The sequence below is a fragment of the Heterodontus francisci genome, chromosome 3, assembly GCF_036365525.1.
Source record: "Heterodontus francisci isolate sHetFra1 chromosome 3, sHetFra1.hap1, whole genome shotgun sequence".
Taxonomy (NCBI): domain Eukaryota; kingdom Metazoa; phylum Chordata; class Chondrichthyes; order Heterodontiformes; family Heterodontidae; genus Heterodontus; species Heterodontus francisci.
Genome location: NC_090373.1, coordinates 186,772,291 through 186,789,705, shown reverse-complemented (window position 1 = coordinate 186,789,705; position 17,415 = coordinate 186,772,291). Strand labels below are relative to the sequence as shown.

The 17,415-nt window shown below is 43.1% G+C and overlaps 1 protein-coding gene across 3 annotated transcripts in view; it reads right to left on the bottom strand.

Moving 5' to 3' along the window:
* The window catches only part of LOC137365127 (xanthine dehydrogenase/oxidase-like), a 151,290-nt gene that overhangs the window by 57,396 nt on the left and 76,479 nt on the right, over positions 1-17,415 (bottom strand). For all 3 annotated transcript variants that reach the window (XM_068027904.1, XM_068027903.1, XM_068027905.1), the window contains exons 13-19: positions 16,680-16,773; positions 16,480-16,589; positions 15,830-16,014; positions 14,601-14,772; positions 12,554-12,643; positions 7,679-7,848; positions 7,197-7,323 (exon numbers count right to left, since the gene is read on the bottom strand). In XM_068027904.1, the coding sequence (XP_067884005.1) occupies positions 7,197-7,323; positions 7,679-7,848; positions 12,554-12,643; positions 14,601-14,772; positions 15,830-16,014; positions 16,480-16,589; positions 16,680-16,773 (948 nt within the window). The remainder of the gene's footprint in view (positions 1-7,196; positions 7,324-7,678; positions 7,849-12,553; positions 12,644-14,600; positions 14,773-15,829; positions 16,015-16,479; positions 16,590-16,679; positions 16,774-17,415) is intronic.

Sequence of the window (17,415 nt, the reverse complement as noted above, 5' to 3'; positions counted from 1 at the left end):
ACGGGTGGCTCAGCTGCATAAGGGGGGGGGGGAGCAAAAGGAGTGGAAGAGCTATAGTGATGGGGATTCTATCGTAAGGGGTACAGATAGATGTTTGTGGCCGCAAACGTGATTCCAGGATGATATGTTGCCTCCCTGGTGCTAGGGTCAAGGATGTCATGGAGTGGCTGCAGGACATTCTGAAGGGGGAGGGTGAACATTTAGAGGTCGTGGTACACATTGGTACCAATGGCATAGGTAGAAAGAGGAATGAGGTCCTGCAACAAGAATTTAGGGAGCTAGGTAGCAGATTAAAATGCAGGACCTCAAAGGTTGTAATCTCTGGATTACTCCCGGTGCCACAAGCGAGTGAGTATAGGAATAGGAGGTTCGAGCAGATGAATGCATAGCTGAGGAGATGGTGCAGGAGGGAGGGCTTTAGTTTTCTGGATCACTGGGTCTGTTTCTGGCAAAGGTGGGACCTGTACAGGTTGCACCTGAACCGGAACGGGATCAACATCCCTGCTGGGAGAATTGCTAGTGCTGTTGGGGGGGGTGGGGAGGCTGGGTTTAAACTAATTTGGCAGGGGGATGGGATATAGAGTGGAGTTACAGTAGGGGGTAATGCACAGTCAAATATAGTAGAGAAACTCAGTCAGTCTGGAAAGCAGAGCAAATATAGACCTGTTAAGGCACAAGTGAAAAATGCAAGGCTGGATTGCATCTATTTTGACGCAAGGAGTCTTACCAGTAAGGCAGATTAACTCAGGGCATTGATTAGCACATGGGAATATGATATTATTGCAATCACAGAGACATGGTAGAGGGAGGGGCAGGACTGGCAGTTCAATATTCCAGGGTATAGAATCTTCAGGTGAGACAGGGGAGGGGGTAAAAGAGGAGGTGGCATTGCACTGTTGATCAAGGAGTCAATTACTGCAGTAAGGAGGGATGATATCTTAGACGATTCCTCAAATGAGACACTATGGGTAAAACTTAAAAACAAACAGGGGGCAATCTCTTGGCTGGGAGTGTACTACAGGCCTTCAAACAGTCAGGAAGAGATAGAGGAGCAGATATGTAGGCAAATCTCAGAGAGGTGTAAAAATAATAGGGTAATAATAGTAGGGAATTTCAACTTCCCTAATATCAACTGGGATAGTCTTAGTGCAAAAGGCTTCAAGGTGGCAGAATTCTTAAAATGCATACAGGAGAGCTTTTTGAGCCAGCACGTAGAAAGTCCTACAAAAGAAGGGATGGTACTGGATCTAATCCGAGGGAATGAAGCTGGACAAGTGGTAGAAGTGTCAGTGGGGGAGGATTTCGGGGATAGTGAGCATAACTCTATGATTTAAGGTAGTTATGGAAAAGGACAAAGATGGACCGGAAATAAAGGTACTGAATTGGGGGAAGGCTGATTTCAATATGATAAAACAGGATCTGGCCAAAGTGAACAGGGAGCAGTTACTTGTAGGAAAGTCTACATCAGACCAGTGGAAGTCATTCAAAGAGGAAGTAGTGAGAGTTCAGAGCCAACATGTACCCATTAAAGTGAAGGGTAGGACCAACAAGTCCAGAGAACCCTGGATGTCAAGGGATATCGAGGATTGGATCAGGAAAAAAAGGGAGGCTAATGACAGATTCAGAGTGCTGAAAACAGTGGAGGCACTAGAGCAGTATAGAAAGTGTAGGGGGAGACTTAAAAAAGTAATTAGGAGAGCGAAGAGGGGACATGAAAAAACACTGGTGGGCAAGATAAAAGAAAATCCTAAGGCGTTTATAAGTATATTAAGGGCAAGAGGATAACCAGGGAAAGAGTAAGGCCCATTAGGGACCAAAGTGGCAACGTGTGTGTGGAGCCAGAGGACATAGGTGAGGTTTTAAATGATTACATTTCATCGGTGTTCACTATGGAGAAGGATGATGTAGGTGTAGAGATCAGGGAGGGGGATTGTGATAGACTTGAACATATTAGCATTGAAAGGGAGGAAGTATTAGCTACTTTAGCAGGCTTAAAAGTGGATAAATCCCCAGATGAGATGTATCCCAGGCTGTTATGTGAGGCAAGGGAGGAGATAACAGGTGTTCTGACAAATTTTCAAATCCTCTCTAGCCACAGGAGGGGTACCAGAGGATTGGAGGACAGCGAATGTGGTACCATTATTCAAGAAGGGTAGCAGGGATCAACCAGGTAATTACAGGCCGGTGAGTCTAACATCAGGTTTTGGGAAACTATTGGAAAAAAATTCTGAGGGACAGGATTAATCTCCACTTGGAGAGGCAGGGATTAATCAGAGATAGCCAGCATGGCTTTGTCAGGGGGAGATTGTGTCCACCTAACTTGACTGAATTTTTCGAGGAGGTATCTAGATGTGTAGATGAGGGTAAAGCCGACATGGACTTCAGTAAGGCTTTTGATAAGGTCCCGCATGGGAGATTGATTAAGAGCCCATGGGATCCAAGGCAATTTGGCAAATTGGATCCAAAATTGGCTTAGTGGCAGGAGGCAGAGAAGGTTCTGATGAAGGGTCAATGACCTAAAACATTAACTATGCTTCTCTCTGCACAGATGCTGCCAGACCTGCTGAGCATTTCCAGCATTTCTTGTTTTCATTTCAGATTTCCAGCATCTGCAGTATTTTGCTTTAATTTTAGAGGTTATGATGGAGCTGTAGAAAATGCTAGTTAGGCGACAGCTGGAGTACTGTGTACAGTTCTGGTCACCACACTATAGGAAGGATGTGATTGCACTGGAGAGGGAGGAGATTCACCAAGATGTTGCTTGGGCTGGAACATTTCAGCTATGAAGAGAGACTGAAAAGGCTAGGGTTGTTTTGCTTAGAGCAAAAAAGGCTGAGGGGGGACCTGATTGAGGTATACAAAATTATGAGGGGCATTGATAGGTTAGATAGGAAGAAACCTTTTTCCCTTAGCGAAGTGGTCAATAACCAGGGGGTATAGGTTTCAGGCAAGAGGCAGGAGGTTTAGAGGAGATTTGAGGAAAAATGTTTTCACTCAGAGTGGTTGGAATCTGGAACACACTGCCTGAAGAGGCAGTGGAGGCAGGAACTCTCACAACATTTAAGAAGTATTTTGGTGAGCACTTGAAACGCCATAGCATACAAGGCTACGGACCAAGCGCTGGAAAATGGGATTCGAATAGTTAGGTGTTTGACGGCTTGCACAGACACGATGGGTCGAAGGGCCTGTTTCTGTGCTGTATGACTCTATGACACTCCAAACTCCATTCCCTACCTACTGACTCCATTCCTCTCCCTGACAATAGTCTGAGATTAAGCCAGTGTGTTCGCAACCTTGGTGTCACATATAATCCAGAGATGAGCTACTGCCCTCATATTTACGCCATCAGTAAGACCGCCTATTTCCACCTCTGTAACATTGGCCCACTTTGCCCCATCTCCACTCATCTGCTGCTGAAACCCTCATTCATACCTTTGTTACCTCTAGACTTGACTATTCCAACACACATCTGGCTGGTCTCCCATATTCTACCCTCTGTAAACTTGAGATCATCCAAAACTCTGCTGCCTATTGTAGTTGAAGTATAGCAAGTGTGTTGCAAAGAAAGTCTCAGAGTCTGGATAAGGTCAACTAATAACTCTTCCATTATTTACACAGCACTATTTACATTATCCTCTCAACTTCTTAGCTAGCGCCCTTCGTGCCCTTACTTGCTTCTTCCAAAGCCCAGTACCAAATGACTGTTACATCATCACCATTATGGTGGGAGGGTTTTTAAAAATTTTTTTTGGAGATACAGCACTGAAACAGGCCCTTCGGCCCACCGGGTCTGTGCCGACCAACCACCGCCCATTTATACTAATCCTACATTAATCCCGTATTCCGACCTTCCCTCAATTCCCCTACCAACTACCTATACTAGGGGCAATTTATAATGGCTAATTTACCTATCAACCTGCAAACCTTTGGCTGTGGGAGGAAACCGGAGCACCTGGCAGAAACCCACGCAGTCACAGGGAGAACTTGCAAACTCCACACAGGCAGTACCCAGAACCGAACACGGGCCACTGGAGCCGTGAGGCTACAGTGCTAACCACTGCGTCACTGTGCCGCCCAGGGTTGCTCACCCTGTCTCCGGCATTAACCCTTACTTGTCCTTATACTATACAGCCCATGTTTTAACTCGCATTTTTGATCTACATTGACTCCTGGTCAAGTAATGGGTCAATTTTAAAATTCTATTCCTTGTTTTTAAATCGCTCCATGGCCTCACCCCTTCCTATCTGTGTAATCTCTTCCAGCCCTACAACCCTCTAAGACAGGTTGTCCAACCTTTTCACTTGGGAAGCCACATTACAATTTTTGTCCAACATAGGGGGCCAGTGAGACAATTTCAGAAAGATAAAGCCATTAAAAATTTATCTTACTATTAATCAAAACAACAAGAAATGTGCATTTTTGTCAAGAAGCTTTAAATGAGATGATTAATTTACTGAATTACCTTCTCGTCACTGTGTTGGACACTGATTTAGTGAGATACCTGACATTTTTTTGCTTGCACGTGAGGTCAATGTTTGCCCGTACACTTGTAGTGATGCTGAGTATTCAGGTTAGATGCCCATCTGTCAGGAGTGATCTTCATCACTCTCCCTCCCTCTCTCTGTCTGTCTCTCTCTCAATGTGTCCCCCCTCTGTCACCCCTCTTTCTCTCTCTGTGCACCCCCTCTCTGTGTCTGTCCGCCCCCCCTCACTTTCTCTCGCACAGTTGCAGAGAGCGGGAACACTCAGCAGAGCAGCTTTGTGGTTGGTCAGTTTTTTTAAAGAAAATTTGCAAGTCAGTTTCATAACCGACAGGTGCTGGGAGCAGGAACAGCGGTTTCTGAACTTTAGACAGATCCAGGGTTTTCTGGCGGGTTCTGAATATTTTTTTAAAAGATTTGTGATTTTTTTTAAAAAGCGGGTCTGGAAGAAGAAGCAAATGGGAAATTTCTCATCTCTGAAATTACCAGTCACGGAGCCCTGGTGAGGATGAGGAATGGCCTGGTATAGTTTACATCCATGGACCGAATCCTGGCCTGCGGGCTGTATGTTAGACAACTCTACTCAGATATCTGCGCTCCTCTAATTCTGGCTTCTTCAGCATCTCCGATTTTAATTGCTCCACCATTGGTGGCCAAGCCTTCAGTTGCCTAGGCCCTAAGCTCTGGAAAACTCTCCCTGCACCTCACCACCTCTTTATATTTCTTCCCTCCTTTAAGGCACTCCTTAAAAGCTACGTCTTTGACCAAGCTTTTGGTCATCTGACCTCATATCGCCTTATGTGGCTTAGTGTCATATTTTGCTTCATAATGACCCTGTGAAGTGCCTTAGGACATTTTATTACATTAAAGGCAGTATGTAAATGTAAGTTGTTATTTTGACCCAGTGACAGTGAAGGAACGGTGATGTACTTCCAAGTCAGGATAGTGTGTGACTTGCAAGGGAACATCACCACCTCCAAGTTTCCCTGCAATTACTACCCATTTCCTTCTAGGTGGTACAGGTCACGTGTTTGGGAGGTGCTGTCGCAGGAGGCTTGGTGAATTTCTGCAGTTCATCTTGTAGATGGTACACACTGCTGCCACTGTGCACCCACCAGTGGTGGTAGAATGAATCTTTAAGGTGGCAGATGGGGTGTTAATCAAACAGGCTGCTTTGTCCTGAAAGGTGTGGAGCTTTTTGAGTGTTGTTGGAACAACACTCAGTAGATAGAGAGAACCTATTTCCTCTGCTGGGGGAATCAAGAACAAGAGGGCACAGCAATAAAATTAGAGCTAGGCTGTTCAGGAGTTAAGTCAGGAAGCAATTCTTCGCACAAGGGGTCGTGGAAATCTGGAACTCTCTCCCTCAAAAAGCTGTTAAGGCTGGGAGACAACGGAAAACTTCAAAACTGAAATTGATGGATCTTGCTAGGTAATGGTATTAAGAGTTATGAAACCAAGAGGGGCAGATGGAGTTAAGGTACAGATCAGCCATTATCTAATTGAATAACAGAACATGCTCAAGAGCAGAATGGCCTCCTCCTGTTCCTCTGTTTGTACGCCACCTCACTGCCTGAAGTGGAAAAGCAGCCTCACTCCACTCTCGTCTTTGGCTTTTTATATTATTTAGAACTCAAGTAGAGAGGGATAACAGAGCTGGAAATGTAGCACACTTTTTCACTATGAGGCACTGGGCCACTGCTTAACACATCTACGTGAGATTTACACATTATTTTAATGTGGCCATGAACCTGGTTTAAAGGACATGGAGTGGAGTCCTGCCCCAATGCATTAAATATCCCTAGTGGCAGTATCAAGTATTTTGATAGGTTAGACATTGGATGCAGAGTCAAGGTCGATCTGTGGTGCCCCCAACATCGGAAGAAAACGCTCCACTGCGTTCTTCATTAATGGATGGAAATTGGTGTGGCTGGAATTGGCCACTACATCTGAATTCCTCGATATGCATCCTCAGGGCACAGAAAAGAAACAAAGACTTGCATTTCTGTAGCACCTTTTACCGTCTCAGGATGCCACAAAGCGCTTTACAGATAATTGAACTTGGCAAAGTATTTATGGCAGTCCAAAATTTGCATGATTCACACCGCCCACTCCCCATGAAAGCATATTGCTGTGTTTGAAATGACTCCACTATCCAAACATTAAGATAAATTCTACAAGTTATATCCACGCAACTGAGTTGAAAAAATATTCACAAACGCAAAATATTGTGACTGCTGAAAATCTGAAATAAGACCAGAAAATGCTGGAAAGCACTCAGTATCTGTGGAGAGAGAGAAACAGAGTTAATATTTCGGGCCAATGACCTTCCATCAGTGGAAAGAAAATGTTCCCTCAGTTCTACAAACTCAGGCATTTGGTTTCCAACTTCCAAAAACTGGGCCAGTATTCTCCCAGTCTGAGACAGTGCTGAGGGTTGACCTTCAGAGTTGAATGAAAGGATCAGACTTCCTTCAAAATGAGTTGTGTTGGGATCTTTCCCAGGGCCCGGAAGTGACACACTACCCCATTCCATCACCATCCCACATTGTTTCAATGCCATTTGCTCCTCCTTCCAAAAAAATAGAATTATTTGTCTTCTATTCCTTTGATTTCAGGGAGTTGAAGATCAGACAGGCCCTTTCCCTCAGCTTATCGCCCAGGGGGGTGAAACTTAAAGTTTAGCCCAGTGATGTGTAAATGGTGATAACTAACCACGTCCTCAGCAAACACTGTCTCGTCCATTACAATTTGCCCAGTCTGGTTGCTTCCAGGGACATCCTTGGCAGTGAGGAAGCAGGTGACTCCAGCAACTTTTAGGGCTTCACTTGCGTCAATTGAACTGCAAGAAACAGGGGAAAGAAACGAGTTAGTTCCTTTGTATGCTTTATTTCAAGCACACGCAGAGTATTACTGTATAATATATATATAGAGTGCCATTGTATAAAAATACAGGAATTGCTACTTTAAGTATTGTTTTTACAATACCCATTGTCACATTTCATGCACCAGCTTTTCAAATTAAAACCAAGTTCTCAAGGTAAGGCTTGAACTCATATCCTCTAGATTATTAATTCTGCAACATAACCACAACACTACCAGACCCAATGCTAAGCAAAGCAGATAACAGCCTTGTTGCTGGTCATTGTTTATTCGCCATATCACTATCATACAGGGAGAGGTGAATGAGGAGCTACCTTATCTTGGCATGAGCTTCGGTGCTGGTCACCAGAGCCAGATATAGCTCCTTCTCAAAACATGGCAGGTCATCGCAGTAAAGCGCCTCTCCCGTGGCCTGCTTGATGCTCGCTAGATGAGTCAGTGGATGGCCAACTACATCCGTGGCTAATCTGCCAGGAGGCACTTCCTGTGGGAGAAAAGAAAGAAAATGGCTGTGATTTCAACAGCTGGAATAAGGTTACCAGGAGTATGATGATGTTGTAAGTTGGACATCCATGGTCAGTACACAGCCTGATGTGGTTCCCCAGGTGCCAGTCAACGAATGGTAACTTGTCAATTTGACCATTCATGGAATCAGAGAACCTTACAGCATTGAAGGAGGCCATTTGGCCCATTATACCTGTGCCAGCTCTTTGAAGGAGTTGCCTAAGTTTGTCCCACACCCCAGCTTTCTCCCCTCAACCATGTCAATTAGTCCTCTTCAAGTACATGTCCAATTGTCTTTTGAAAGCTCCCATAGATTCTCTTTCCATCACCCTTTCAGATAGTGCATTCCAGATCTTAACAACCCTCTGTGTGAAATAATTACTCTGCATTTCCTCTCCAGTTACTTTACCAATCATTTTAAATTTATGATCTTTGGTTACTGATCTACTTGCTGGAGGAAACAGTTTCTTCGATCAAAACACTCATAATTTTGAATGCCTCTATTAGTTTTCCTCATAATTTTCTCTGCTCTAAGGAGAACAGTCCCAGCTTCTTCAGGCTCTCCATGTAATGGAAGGCCCTCAACCCTAGTATCATCCTGGTCAACTATAAGATGTAACCTTGACAGGTTACTCTCCTGTTCGAATATGAGAATTATGAGAAATAATGAGACAACACTCAAAGCCCAAATTAAATACTAATGACTTGACCAGGTTTGGTAGGAATTCCAGCTAGTAATATAATACACCCATTAGTCACAAATACGTTACAGGTTTTGGATGTAACATACTACCATTGCCCGAGCACCTGTAGAATTAATGAAGCATATTAATAAATCTCAGAAACTCTATTATATTCTAGCTCAACTGAATCATGAAATGAGGAAAGAAATATACAAAATTGGGGATGATGCATCCTGGTGGGATATTGGTATGAATATTGAAATCCACCCATGGATAAGGATTATCTCCCACATTCTGGTCATTGTTCAACAGGTGCTTGTACTTATTAATGATAACCTGCCATGTCAACAGGATGCAAGCAGTGAGACCAATTAAGTTGCGACAGAATATGCAAGACAAGGATGATGATACCTCAGGATAAGTGTCTGGCACCTGTAATTTTTGGAGTGCACAGTCACTTTGAGGGAGGACTGTAAGAGGCAGTAATATTACTTGAATTGAAATTTGTGGTTGAGACTTATGTGGGTATCCAACCCAGGAGCATTGATAGTTTAAATGGAATACAGGAAACTATGCTGTTTACAGGTGTACAGAAAACTGACCGAACCTGACCAGCATGCATTGCGAAGGCCAAAAGGGCTTTTGAACTAATGTAATCTGTTAACAGCTGCAATCTGTCTTTATTAAAGATAAACAGAGTCGCTGGTGAAAAAAACACTTTAAGACAAAGGAATATTCAGAAAAAAAGCATAGAAGTTGTCTAAATGAACAGACATATTTCAAACGGACGTTTCGCTTTGACACTGAGAACTTTGGAAAAACATGCACAAAAACATGAAGCCATGGTGTCTGAAAACACAAAGATAAGAGACTGAACATGTTATAAGAAATGCTAATTCAGCTGGCCTAAGTGGTCCAAAATGTTTTGAACATCTACGACACGGTGACAAACTGATGCTGATTGATGATATCAGAGTTTTCCTTCTTTTGAAATACAGAGAAACTAGACAATCTCCAAGCAACAGTTTGTAAGAAATCGGTAATTTAAGGGACTCTAATGGTTTAAATGCCCTGTGGTTTTAAAATGTGTGTGACCAAGAAAGGAAGCTGCTATTGTGTCTACTGATAAAAATCTTAAAGACAGCTGTAACATCCATGAGAGGTGAAGATCTTACTGAAGGAAATGTGAACAGATGCTCATCGTCAAGGCAGTTGAAACAAAGAATTAGATGCCTCATTGGACAATTGTAACTTAAGGTGAATTTTGATAGGACAATACAATTTTGTCAATGAAACATCCTGCCCACTGTCACGATAGTTTTTTTAAAAAAACTAAGGTCTGTGTGCTTTTAAGACTGAAAACGGACCTTCTGTGAACATTGAATGTTGACTTGGTATTAGAAGTATGCAGGCTGCAAACACGTATCCAAGTAACAGGAAGATTTTATGACTGTCCTGTGACTTGGTCACTGTGGAAAGCTTTTAGTTTCAGTTCTGCAGTGTGAAAGAGACCAGGGAGCTATGACCAGCTGGAAGGCAGTTTCTGACGGAGACCTGGGTTTGCAGAACAAAATAAGAACTCCCCCTGGAAGGAATGCTTGTCTCTCTTGTAAAAAAGGAATTTTACATTTAAGTTGTGGCTCTGCTCTGCCTGGAGAGAGGAAAAGACCCCTGGAGAGTGTAAGAGACCCCGAGAGAGGAAAAGACCCAGAGAAAGAGGAGTTGCTGCTCTCTGTGGAGACAGGCACTTTTGCTGAGAGGAGGCCTGCATTGCTGAAGGTAGCAAAATTCCTATTGTCTTCAGTCTCTGGAAAATCTCTACCTCGAGAGTGAGTCCCGTTACCTTTTGTGTTTTTGGAAGTACCTGAAATCTCAAGAAAGTTTCGAATGTTAGATTGCTACTTTAAAATTTAAGTAAAACAGTTGCTGCAGCCGTTTGCTGAAAGGCCTGTGTGATGCCTGTTGCAGACAAATTGCCTTGAACACCTCCCCATCACAGACTGTTTCTCAAACTTGCCTGGAGAGACTTCGAATGGTATCTGACTATTCAACTCTGGGACACCTCACCGATCTGGAAATATCCTACCAGATATTGTCCAGTTGTTTTATTATCCCTAGAAACAGTTCTAATTTAAAACATCATTTTTAAAACTAGTTAACTGTTGGCTTTTGAATGTTTGTGTGTGCATGAGGGTTAGGAAGATTAAGGAGTTGTAAAATCTTTTCATACAAATTGATTTCTCTCATTATCATTTAAAAGCTGGTTTATTAATAAATAGTTAATTTTGTTGTTTAAAAAAACCTGGTTTGGCGTGCTTTATTCTGGAGGATAAATAAAGTGTTTAATTTGGCTAATGCCTGGTGGGTGGGAAACTTGACTAATATATAACTTTAACATAACTTTATTAATATGTTGTGAGCTGTGAAGTAGTGGGACTGAATTAACAGTGCATTACTCCTGCCTTGGTCGAACACCATCTTGGAAAGAAAGGTATAAAAATCATTGCAAATAGTGATTCAGTGCTTAAGCTGAGTAACTTGGTCAGTTGCTGAAGAGTACGATCAACAGGAGGTGACCACTTGTTGGGTGATCGTATGTATAACTCCTTGTAATGTATTTGTGACTGACATGGGCTTTGTATTGTTAACTACTATTCCTACCAAACCTCGTAAAGATATTAGTGTTTAATTTGGGCTTTGAGTGTTGTCCCATTATTTCTCGATATTTTGTATTCAAACAGTAGGGTAACCTGTCAAGGGGTAGAAGCTTACATCTTACACAACCTTCTCTGTAACTTCTCCAGGGCCTTCACATCGTCCTAATACTCCCATAATTTTTGGACACTGAGAGACTAAAGGGATAGGGAGGGAGAGTGGAGTTGATGGAGAAGATCAGTCTTGATATTATTGAATGGCAGAGTAGGCTTGAGGGGCCACATGGTCCAGTCCTGCTCATTTTTATGTGAAGGTTTGCAAGCTTTCTTTTTGTGCTCAAAGCTCTTATTTGCAAAGCCAACTTCCCATATGCTTTCTTAACTGTCTTAGTTTTGAATATGCACACCATTCCTCTGACATACAGATGGTGAGTATTAGTAGGGTATTGGAGCACAATATGCTCTTGTTTGCTCACAGTCATGTGTAGGTACTTTCCAAAGATAGTCATTAGATAACGGTAAAGAGCTTATTCTTAACAGCATAAGGCCTAGTGCATCTGTCCAGGAGTCTGGGGGATGGAAGGGTACATTTTCTATTCCGGCATGGACTGGGTGGTTTTTTGTACCCACCGGCAGTTTGGAGGCCTGGCCCCACTGCAACACAAGTGTCGTCCGTTGAAATCAAATTAATAATGCGCACAGCAAGGTGCCAAAGATAGCAATGTGATAATAACAGGAAATTCTGTTTTTGTGATGTTGCTTGAGGCATAAATATTGGCCAGGACACCAGGGATAACTCCTCTGATCCTCTTTGAAATAGTGCTATGGGATCTTTTACATTCACCTGACGGGGCAGACAGGGTCTCAGTTTGACAGATCATCCGAAAGATGGCACCTCTGCCGGAGCTCTCCCAGTACTACACTGGAGTGTCAGCCTGGATTCTCTGCTTGTCTCTGGAATGGAACTTGAACCCATGGCCTTTTGACTCAGAAACAAGAGTGCTACCCACTGAGCCACAGCTGATACAAAGCTAAAAAGAGTCAACATAACTCTTTTTACATAATTAAATAGAGCCTTTTAGAAATGTATTCAAAGGAAGGATGGAGTGAAAATCCTCCTGCCGATAATTGTTGGGAATCCTGTTTTCTGCTTTTAGCTCCTTTCCACAAAAAACTACCAGCTAAAGGAACTGTACTCCCCAACTCCACAGACGGTAAAAATTATCCAAGTTTATCAGTTTCATTGAATACCAGAAAGGTTCTGGTTAATTGGGAAGTCAAGGTAACTTCAAGAGTTAAGGTTGTGCATGTGGGAAGCCTGATGGTGTAACTACCGGGTCCCACTAACCTGGAAAAGCTGAACTGCTGAGGGAAGGTCCTTGTGGAATAATTCCGTGGCATTGACGTACTTTGGTGGAATAGGCTCAATTTGAAAATCCTAGAGTGAGGAAGGGGAAAGCAGACAGCCGATCATTATGATGTACGAATTTTATCTGCACAACAGTAGTTCAAAAAAAGTAAACCTTTGTGTGAAACATTTTTGAGATGGTTTGATGGAATAACGAGTTAAGTATATAAGATCAGAAGGTGGAAATGACCAATCAAAATGGGTCATGCTTTTTGGCTCAAATTTCTTTCCTGCTCATATATAGATATAGAAAAGAAAGAACTTGCATTTCTATAGTGCCTTTCACAATCTCAGGCAATCCAAAAGAGCTTCAGAGTCAATCAAGTACCTTTTGAAATGAAGTCATTGTCGTAATATGTAAAATAGGAACATTGGAAATGTTTTGTTAACAAGCATGTCCCACTTTGGTTGATGTCTGCCCCATCTTCTCCTCCACTCTAATAACAATGCCCATTTATATAGTACCTTTCATGTAGAAAATATCCCAGAAAGGGATATTTACAGAAAGGGAAGAAAGAGAATAAGTAAGAGAATGAAAAGGATGCAAATCCATGGTAGGACATAGGAGAAGACACTGAAAGCTTGCTGGAAAAAATAGGAGTTGAGGAAGCTTTGAAAGGTTTGAGAGGTGATTTGTTATTTCCCATAGCTTATGTTATCAGTGTGAGGCAGTTCTTCTCCCCCACCCCCTCCCCCCACCACCCCCCATTTACTTTTTTTGGACCAGCTTCGTGCATTCAATTAGGTCACCTCAAAGTCTCCTGTCTTCTCATGAGAACAAGGCCAACATCCTGGCCATTTCCTTACAACTTAGCTCCCTTGTGCCAGTATTGTCTCGTAAGTCTTATGCTGCCATATCTCAAGGTCAGTAATGGTCTGTTCCAATCTGATGGCCAATATAACACACAGAGGTCTAGCTGGTATCCTTTCATAAACCAGTCAACGACCACTGAACGCTTGTGCTAATTCAGTGAGATGAATAAATTACTACTGCAGTTTCTTGGCTGCATTTACTGACACCATTATTCCTGGCCAGAATGGAGATGATTAGATAATTCTGCTGTCAATCGTGCTTGGAGACCGCACCACTGGAAGGGACTGGGATTGATTTTTGCACATAATCTGTGCACAACTATTCTCCACTAGCTGATTCCTGGGATGGCAGGATTGACATATGAGGAGAGATTGGGTTAACTCGGCCTATATTCACTCGAGTTTAGAAGAATGAGAGGGAATCTTATAGAAACCTATAAAATTCTAACAGGACTAGACAGGCTCGATGCAGGGAGGATGTTCCCGATGGCTGGGGAGTCCAGCACCAGGGGTCACAATCTCAGGATATGGGGTCTGACATTTAGAACCGAGATGAGGAGAAATTTCTTCACTCAGAGGGTGGTGAACCTGTGGAATTCTCTACCGCAGAAGGCAGTGGAGGCCAAGTCATTCAATATATTCAAGAGGGAGATAGATATATTTCTTAATGCCAAAGGGATCAAGGGATATGGGGAGAAAGCGGGAACAGAGTACTGAATTAGATGATCAGCCATGATCTTTTTTGAATGGCGGAGCAGGCCTGAAGGGCCGAATGGCCTACTCTTGCTCCTATTTTCTGTATTTCTATGTTTCCACTCACTGTATTTTGTTGGAGAAATCACCCTGCTTTGTTATAGTTTCAGTCATGAGTTCCGTTTGCTGTAGTTTGTAGAGAATCTTTTTAAGTAGACATTGCTGTAAAACAGACTGTTTGCTGAGTCCTGCCTTAAGTCCCATCCTGCTTCCACCTCATTGGCTGACACAGTGGTGATAATAAACACAGGACACTTTTCTTTACCCAAGTGGTCTGATCTCATTAGAGAGACAGAATGTGTGATCCTTTCTCATATGCTTGCAGAACAGCCCAATCCTCCCAGGATTACCATAGCAATGCCAGAATATTTCAACCTGCGTCTCATGAGGTGCGTGAATGCTATCGCTGGTTGTTACGTACACTCTTGAAGTCTTGTTCCAGCTTCTGGAGAACACTGAGGTAGAACTTGAAGAAGAAGCTGAGGCTGAGGGTGCGCCGGAATTGCACCATCCCACCAGGAGCAGAGGGTGATAGCGTGAGTTCAGTCGCGAGCTGTGAGCAGGCTTCCTGGAGAAGTTCCTTGTTCCAATTTCTAAATGGGGGGGTCAATTAAAGTAACATCAGAGGTTCCACCACTATCAGATCATAATGTGTAAGAGACTAAAGCAAGGCAGATAGTATTTAATGTATTTTCATTTCTTCTTAGGATGTGGGCGAGGTTGCATTTCCTGCCTTGCAAGGGATCATAGAATGGTACAGCATAGGCAGCCACTCAGTTCATTGTGCCAATGTTGGCTCTATGAAACAGCTATCCAATTATGTCCACTCCCCTGCTCTTTCCCCATAACCCCGAAAATAGTTCCTTTACAAGTATTTATCCAATTCCCTTTTGAAAGTTAACATTAAATTTGCTTTCACTGCCCTTTCAAGCACTGCATTCCGCATGATGGTATTTCACCTCTTGACCTCTGGGTTATGAGTCTGATACCTACTGTACCGTAAAAAAAAAAGGCCCTGTGGCAATGTGGCACTCCCTCAGTCCTGTACTAATTGTATAGTAATTGAGTGTTCAATTGTATTCTGGTGGAGGGCATTATCCTATAAATAGGAGCAGACTGAAACTGTAGTAGTTCCGTTTGGAGGTACATGTTTGCAATGTGTGTCTTTATAAATATAAGCTTCTAAGTGTGTAAAGATTAGGCTGCAGTTCTATCCTTCAATGCCTGGCTATCCAGAATAGAACATACTGTGCTGAAGTGTAAACCAATGTTATATCCCAAAGAAACTTCAACCTCCAGTCTTCTGACTCAGAGCCAAGTGGGTGTCCAGGGGGAATTGAATATCTATCTTGCTGCTGTATGGGATCAGTATCTCGGCTCCTACTCCATGGAGTTTAGTGTCATTGTTCCCACTCTGTGATTGAAGGTATAAATTCTGTCTCATTAGTCCAGGACACACCTATCACTTGCACTTAATATAACTAAACAATGGTTTAGTCTCTCTCCACCATGATTGAAAAATCTTAGATTATGGCCTTACTCAGAGCAAGTGAAACTTGCCATTTTGAAAGATACAACACTATAGCACAGAACATGCTTTGCTGAAAAGACTATGGTTTGGAAGATTATTCTACTTCTGAGGAGACTTACTTTCCAAGAAGCTGTTCAGATGTCTTCTTTGCAGACACAGTGGTAGGCCCCATGCCTCCGTAACTTATCCCCAACTCTTCCACAACATCAGTGCCTTCCTTGAAAGCAACTCTCATCCCACAGGTCACGATTGCAATGTCATCCTCTCGTCTCTGGGCTTGTTTGAATGCTGAGAAATACTCTCCCTTCAAAAAAACAGATTATCAATTAGGAAGGATGGCAAGGCCTTGGCGAGGGTGCAGAAGACATTTACTAGAATGGGACCAAGGATGAGGGACCTCAGTGATTTTGGAGACTGGAGAAGCTGAAATTGTTCTTCTTAAGCAGAGAAAATTAAGGGGACATTTCATACAGCCTCATTATAATATTTAAAGAGCCAACCAGCCTCCTTGGAGCAGATTGGTTGGCCGACCATCGTCCTACCATTGTTAAAACTGGAAGTGAGTGGGTTGGAGGTCGGTTTGAGTTGGGATTCAGGTTTTTACAACTTAAACCTCCCACCCTATCCAAAACAATCATGAGGTTAAACCCCACCACCCCCCCCCCACCCACCCCCACCTCCCCCCCCATGTAATTTTATGTAAGTGATAAGTCCCACAAAGTAGGAGTGTGTTTTGCAGTGTTACAATAACCAGGAGACAGTTCCTCACCTTCCTTGTGTAGGGGATCTCAATGGACAATAGTATTTCCTGTCGTTTCAACACTGTTTTTCTGTAGCCAGTGAAAAAATCTCCATCCATGCACACAGTTCGCTTACCGTCTGTAAATGGTCAGTCAAAGAGAGAGTTAGACACAGGCACGCTCACAGTCAGACAGTGATGGGATTCAACCCGTTTGAGATGCCACCTACCTTTGGAGACCAGCGTGAGCAGACAGCCAGAGGCCAAGAACACAGGGTTGAGGTCTGAGATAGGACTGGCAGTCATGATGTTTCCACCAACAGCCTGGAAACGTAGATAGAAAGAGCATTGTTACTTTTAAATAACTGCTCTCCTTCTTTAAACCATCCTAATCCAAACCACATGACATTCCAGCTTATTTATTCGGATGCTGTGAAAGTATTGATAGACTGGATTTTCTTCCTACCACTTGAAGAGTTCTGGGGCAGGTTTTCCACCCATAGTCCAAATGCTGATATGACCCCCCCATTCACCCCCCAGTGGGGTGAGCTGCTGGTAAGCAAACTGTGCTGGTACCGAGGGGAGGAGGTGGAATTCTTATTGAGACAGAAGCAACCCAAGGACATTTCAATAATTTCTCTTTAAGATCTCAAGACTCAACCACTTGTTTGTGAGGAATAACTTTCCTGCCTGTTCCCTATAACCCTATAGTTTAAAAATCTGATTCAGCCTCCACAGCTCTCTGGGGTAGAAAATTTCAAAGATTAATGACCCTCTGAGAGAAGAAATTCCTCCTCATGTCCTTCTTAAAAGGGGCGGCCTCTTATTCTGAAACTGTGCCCCCTAGTTCTAGATTCCCCCCGCCAAGGGAAACATCCTCTCAGCATCTACCCTGTCAAACCCCCGAGAATCTTATTTGTTTCAACGACATCACCTCTCATTTTTCTAAACTCATTGAGTACAGGT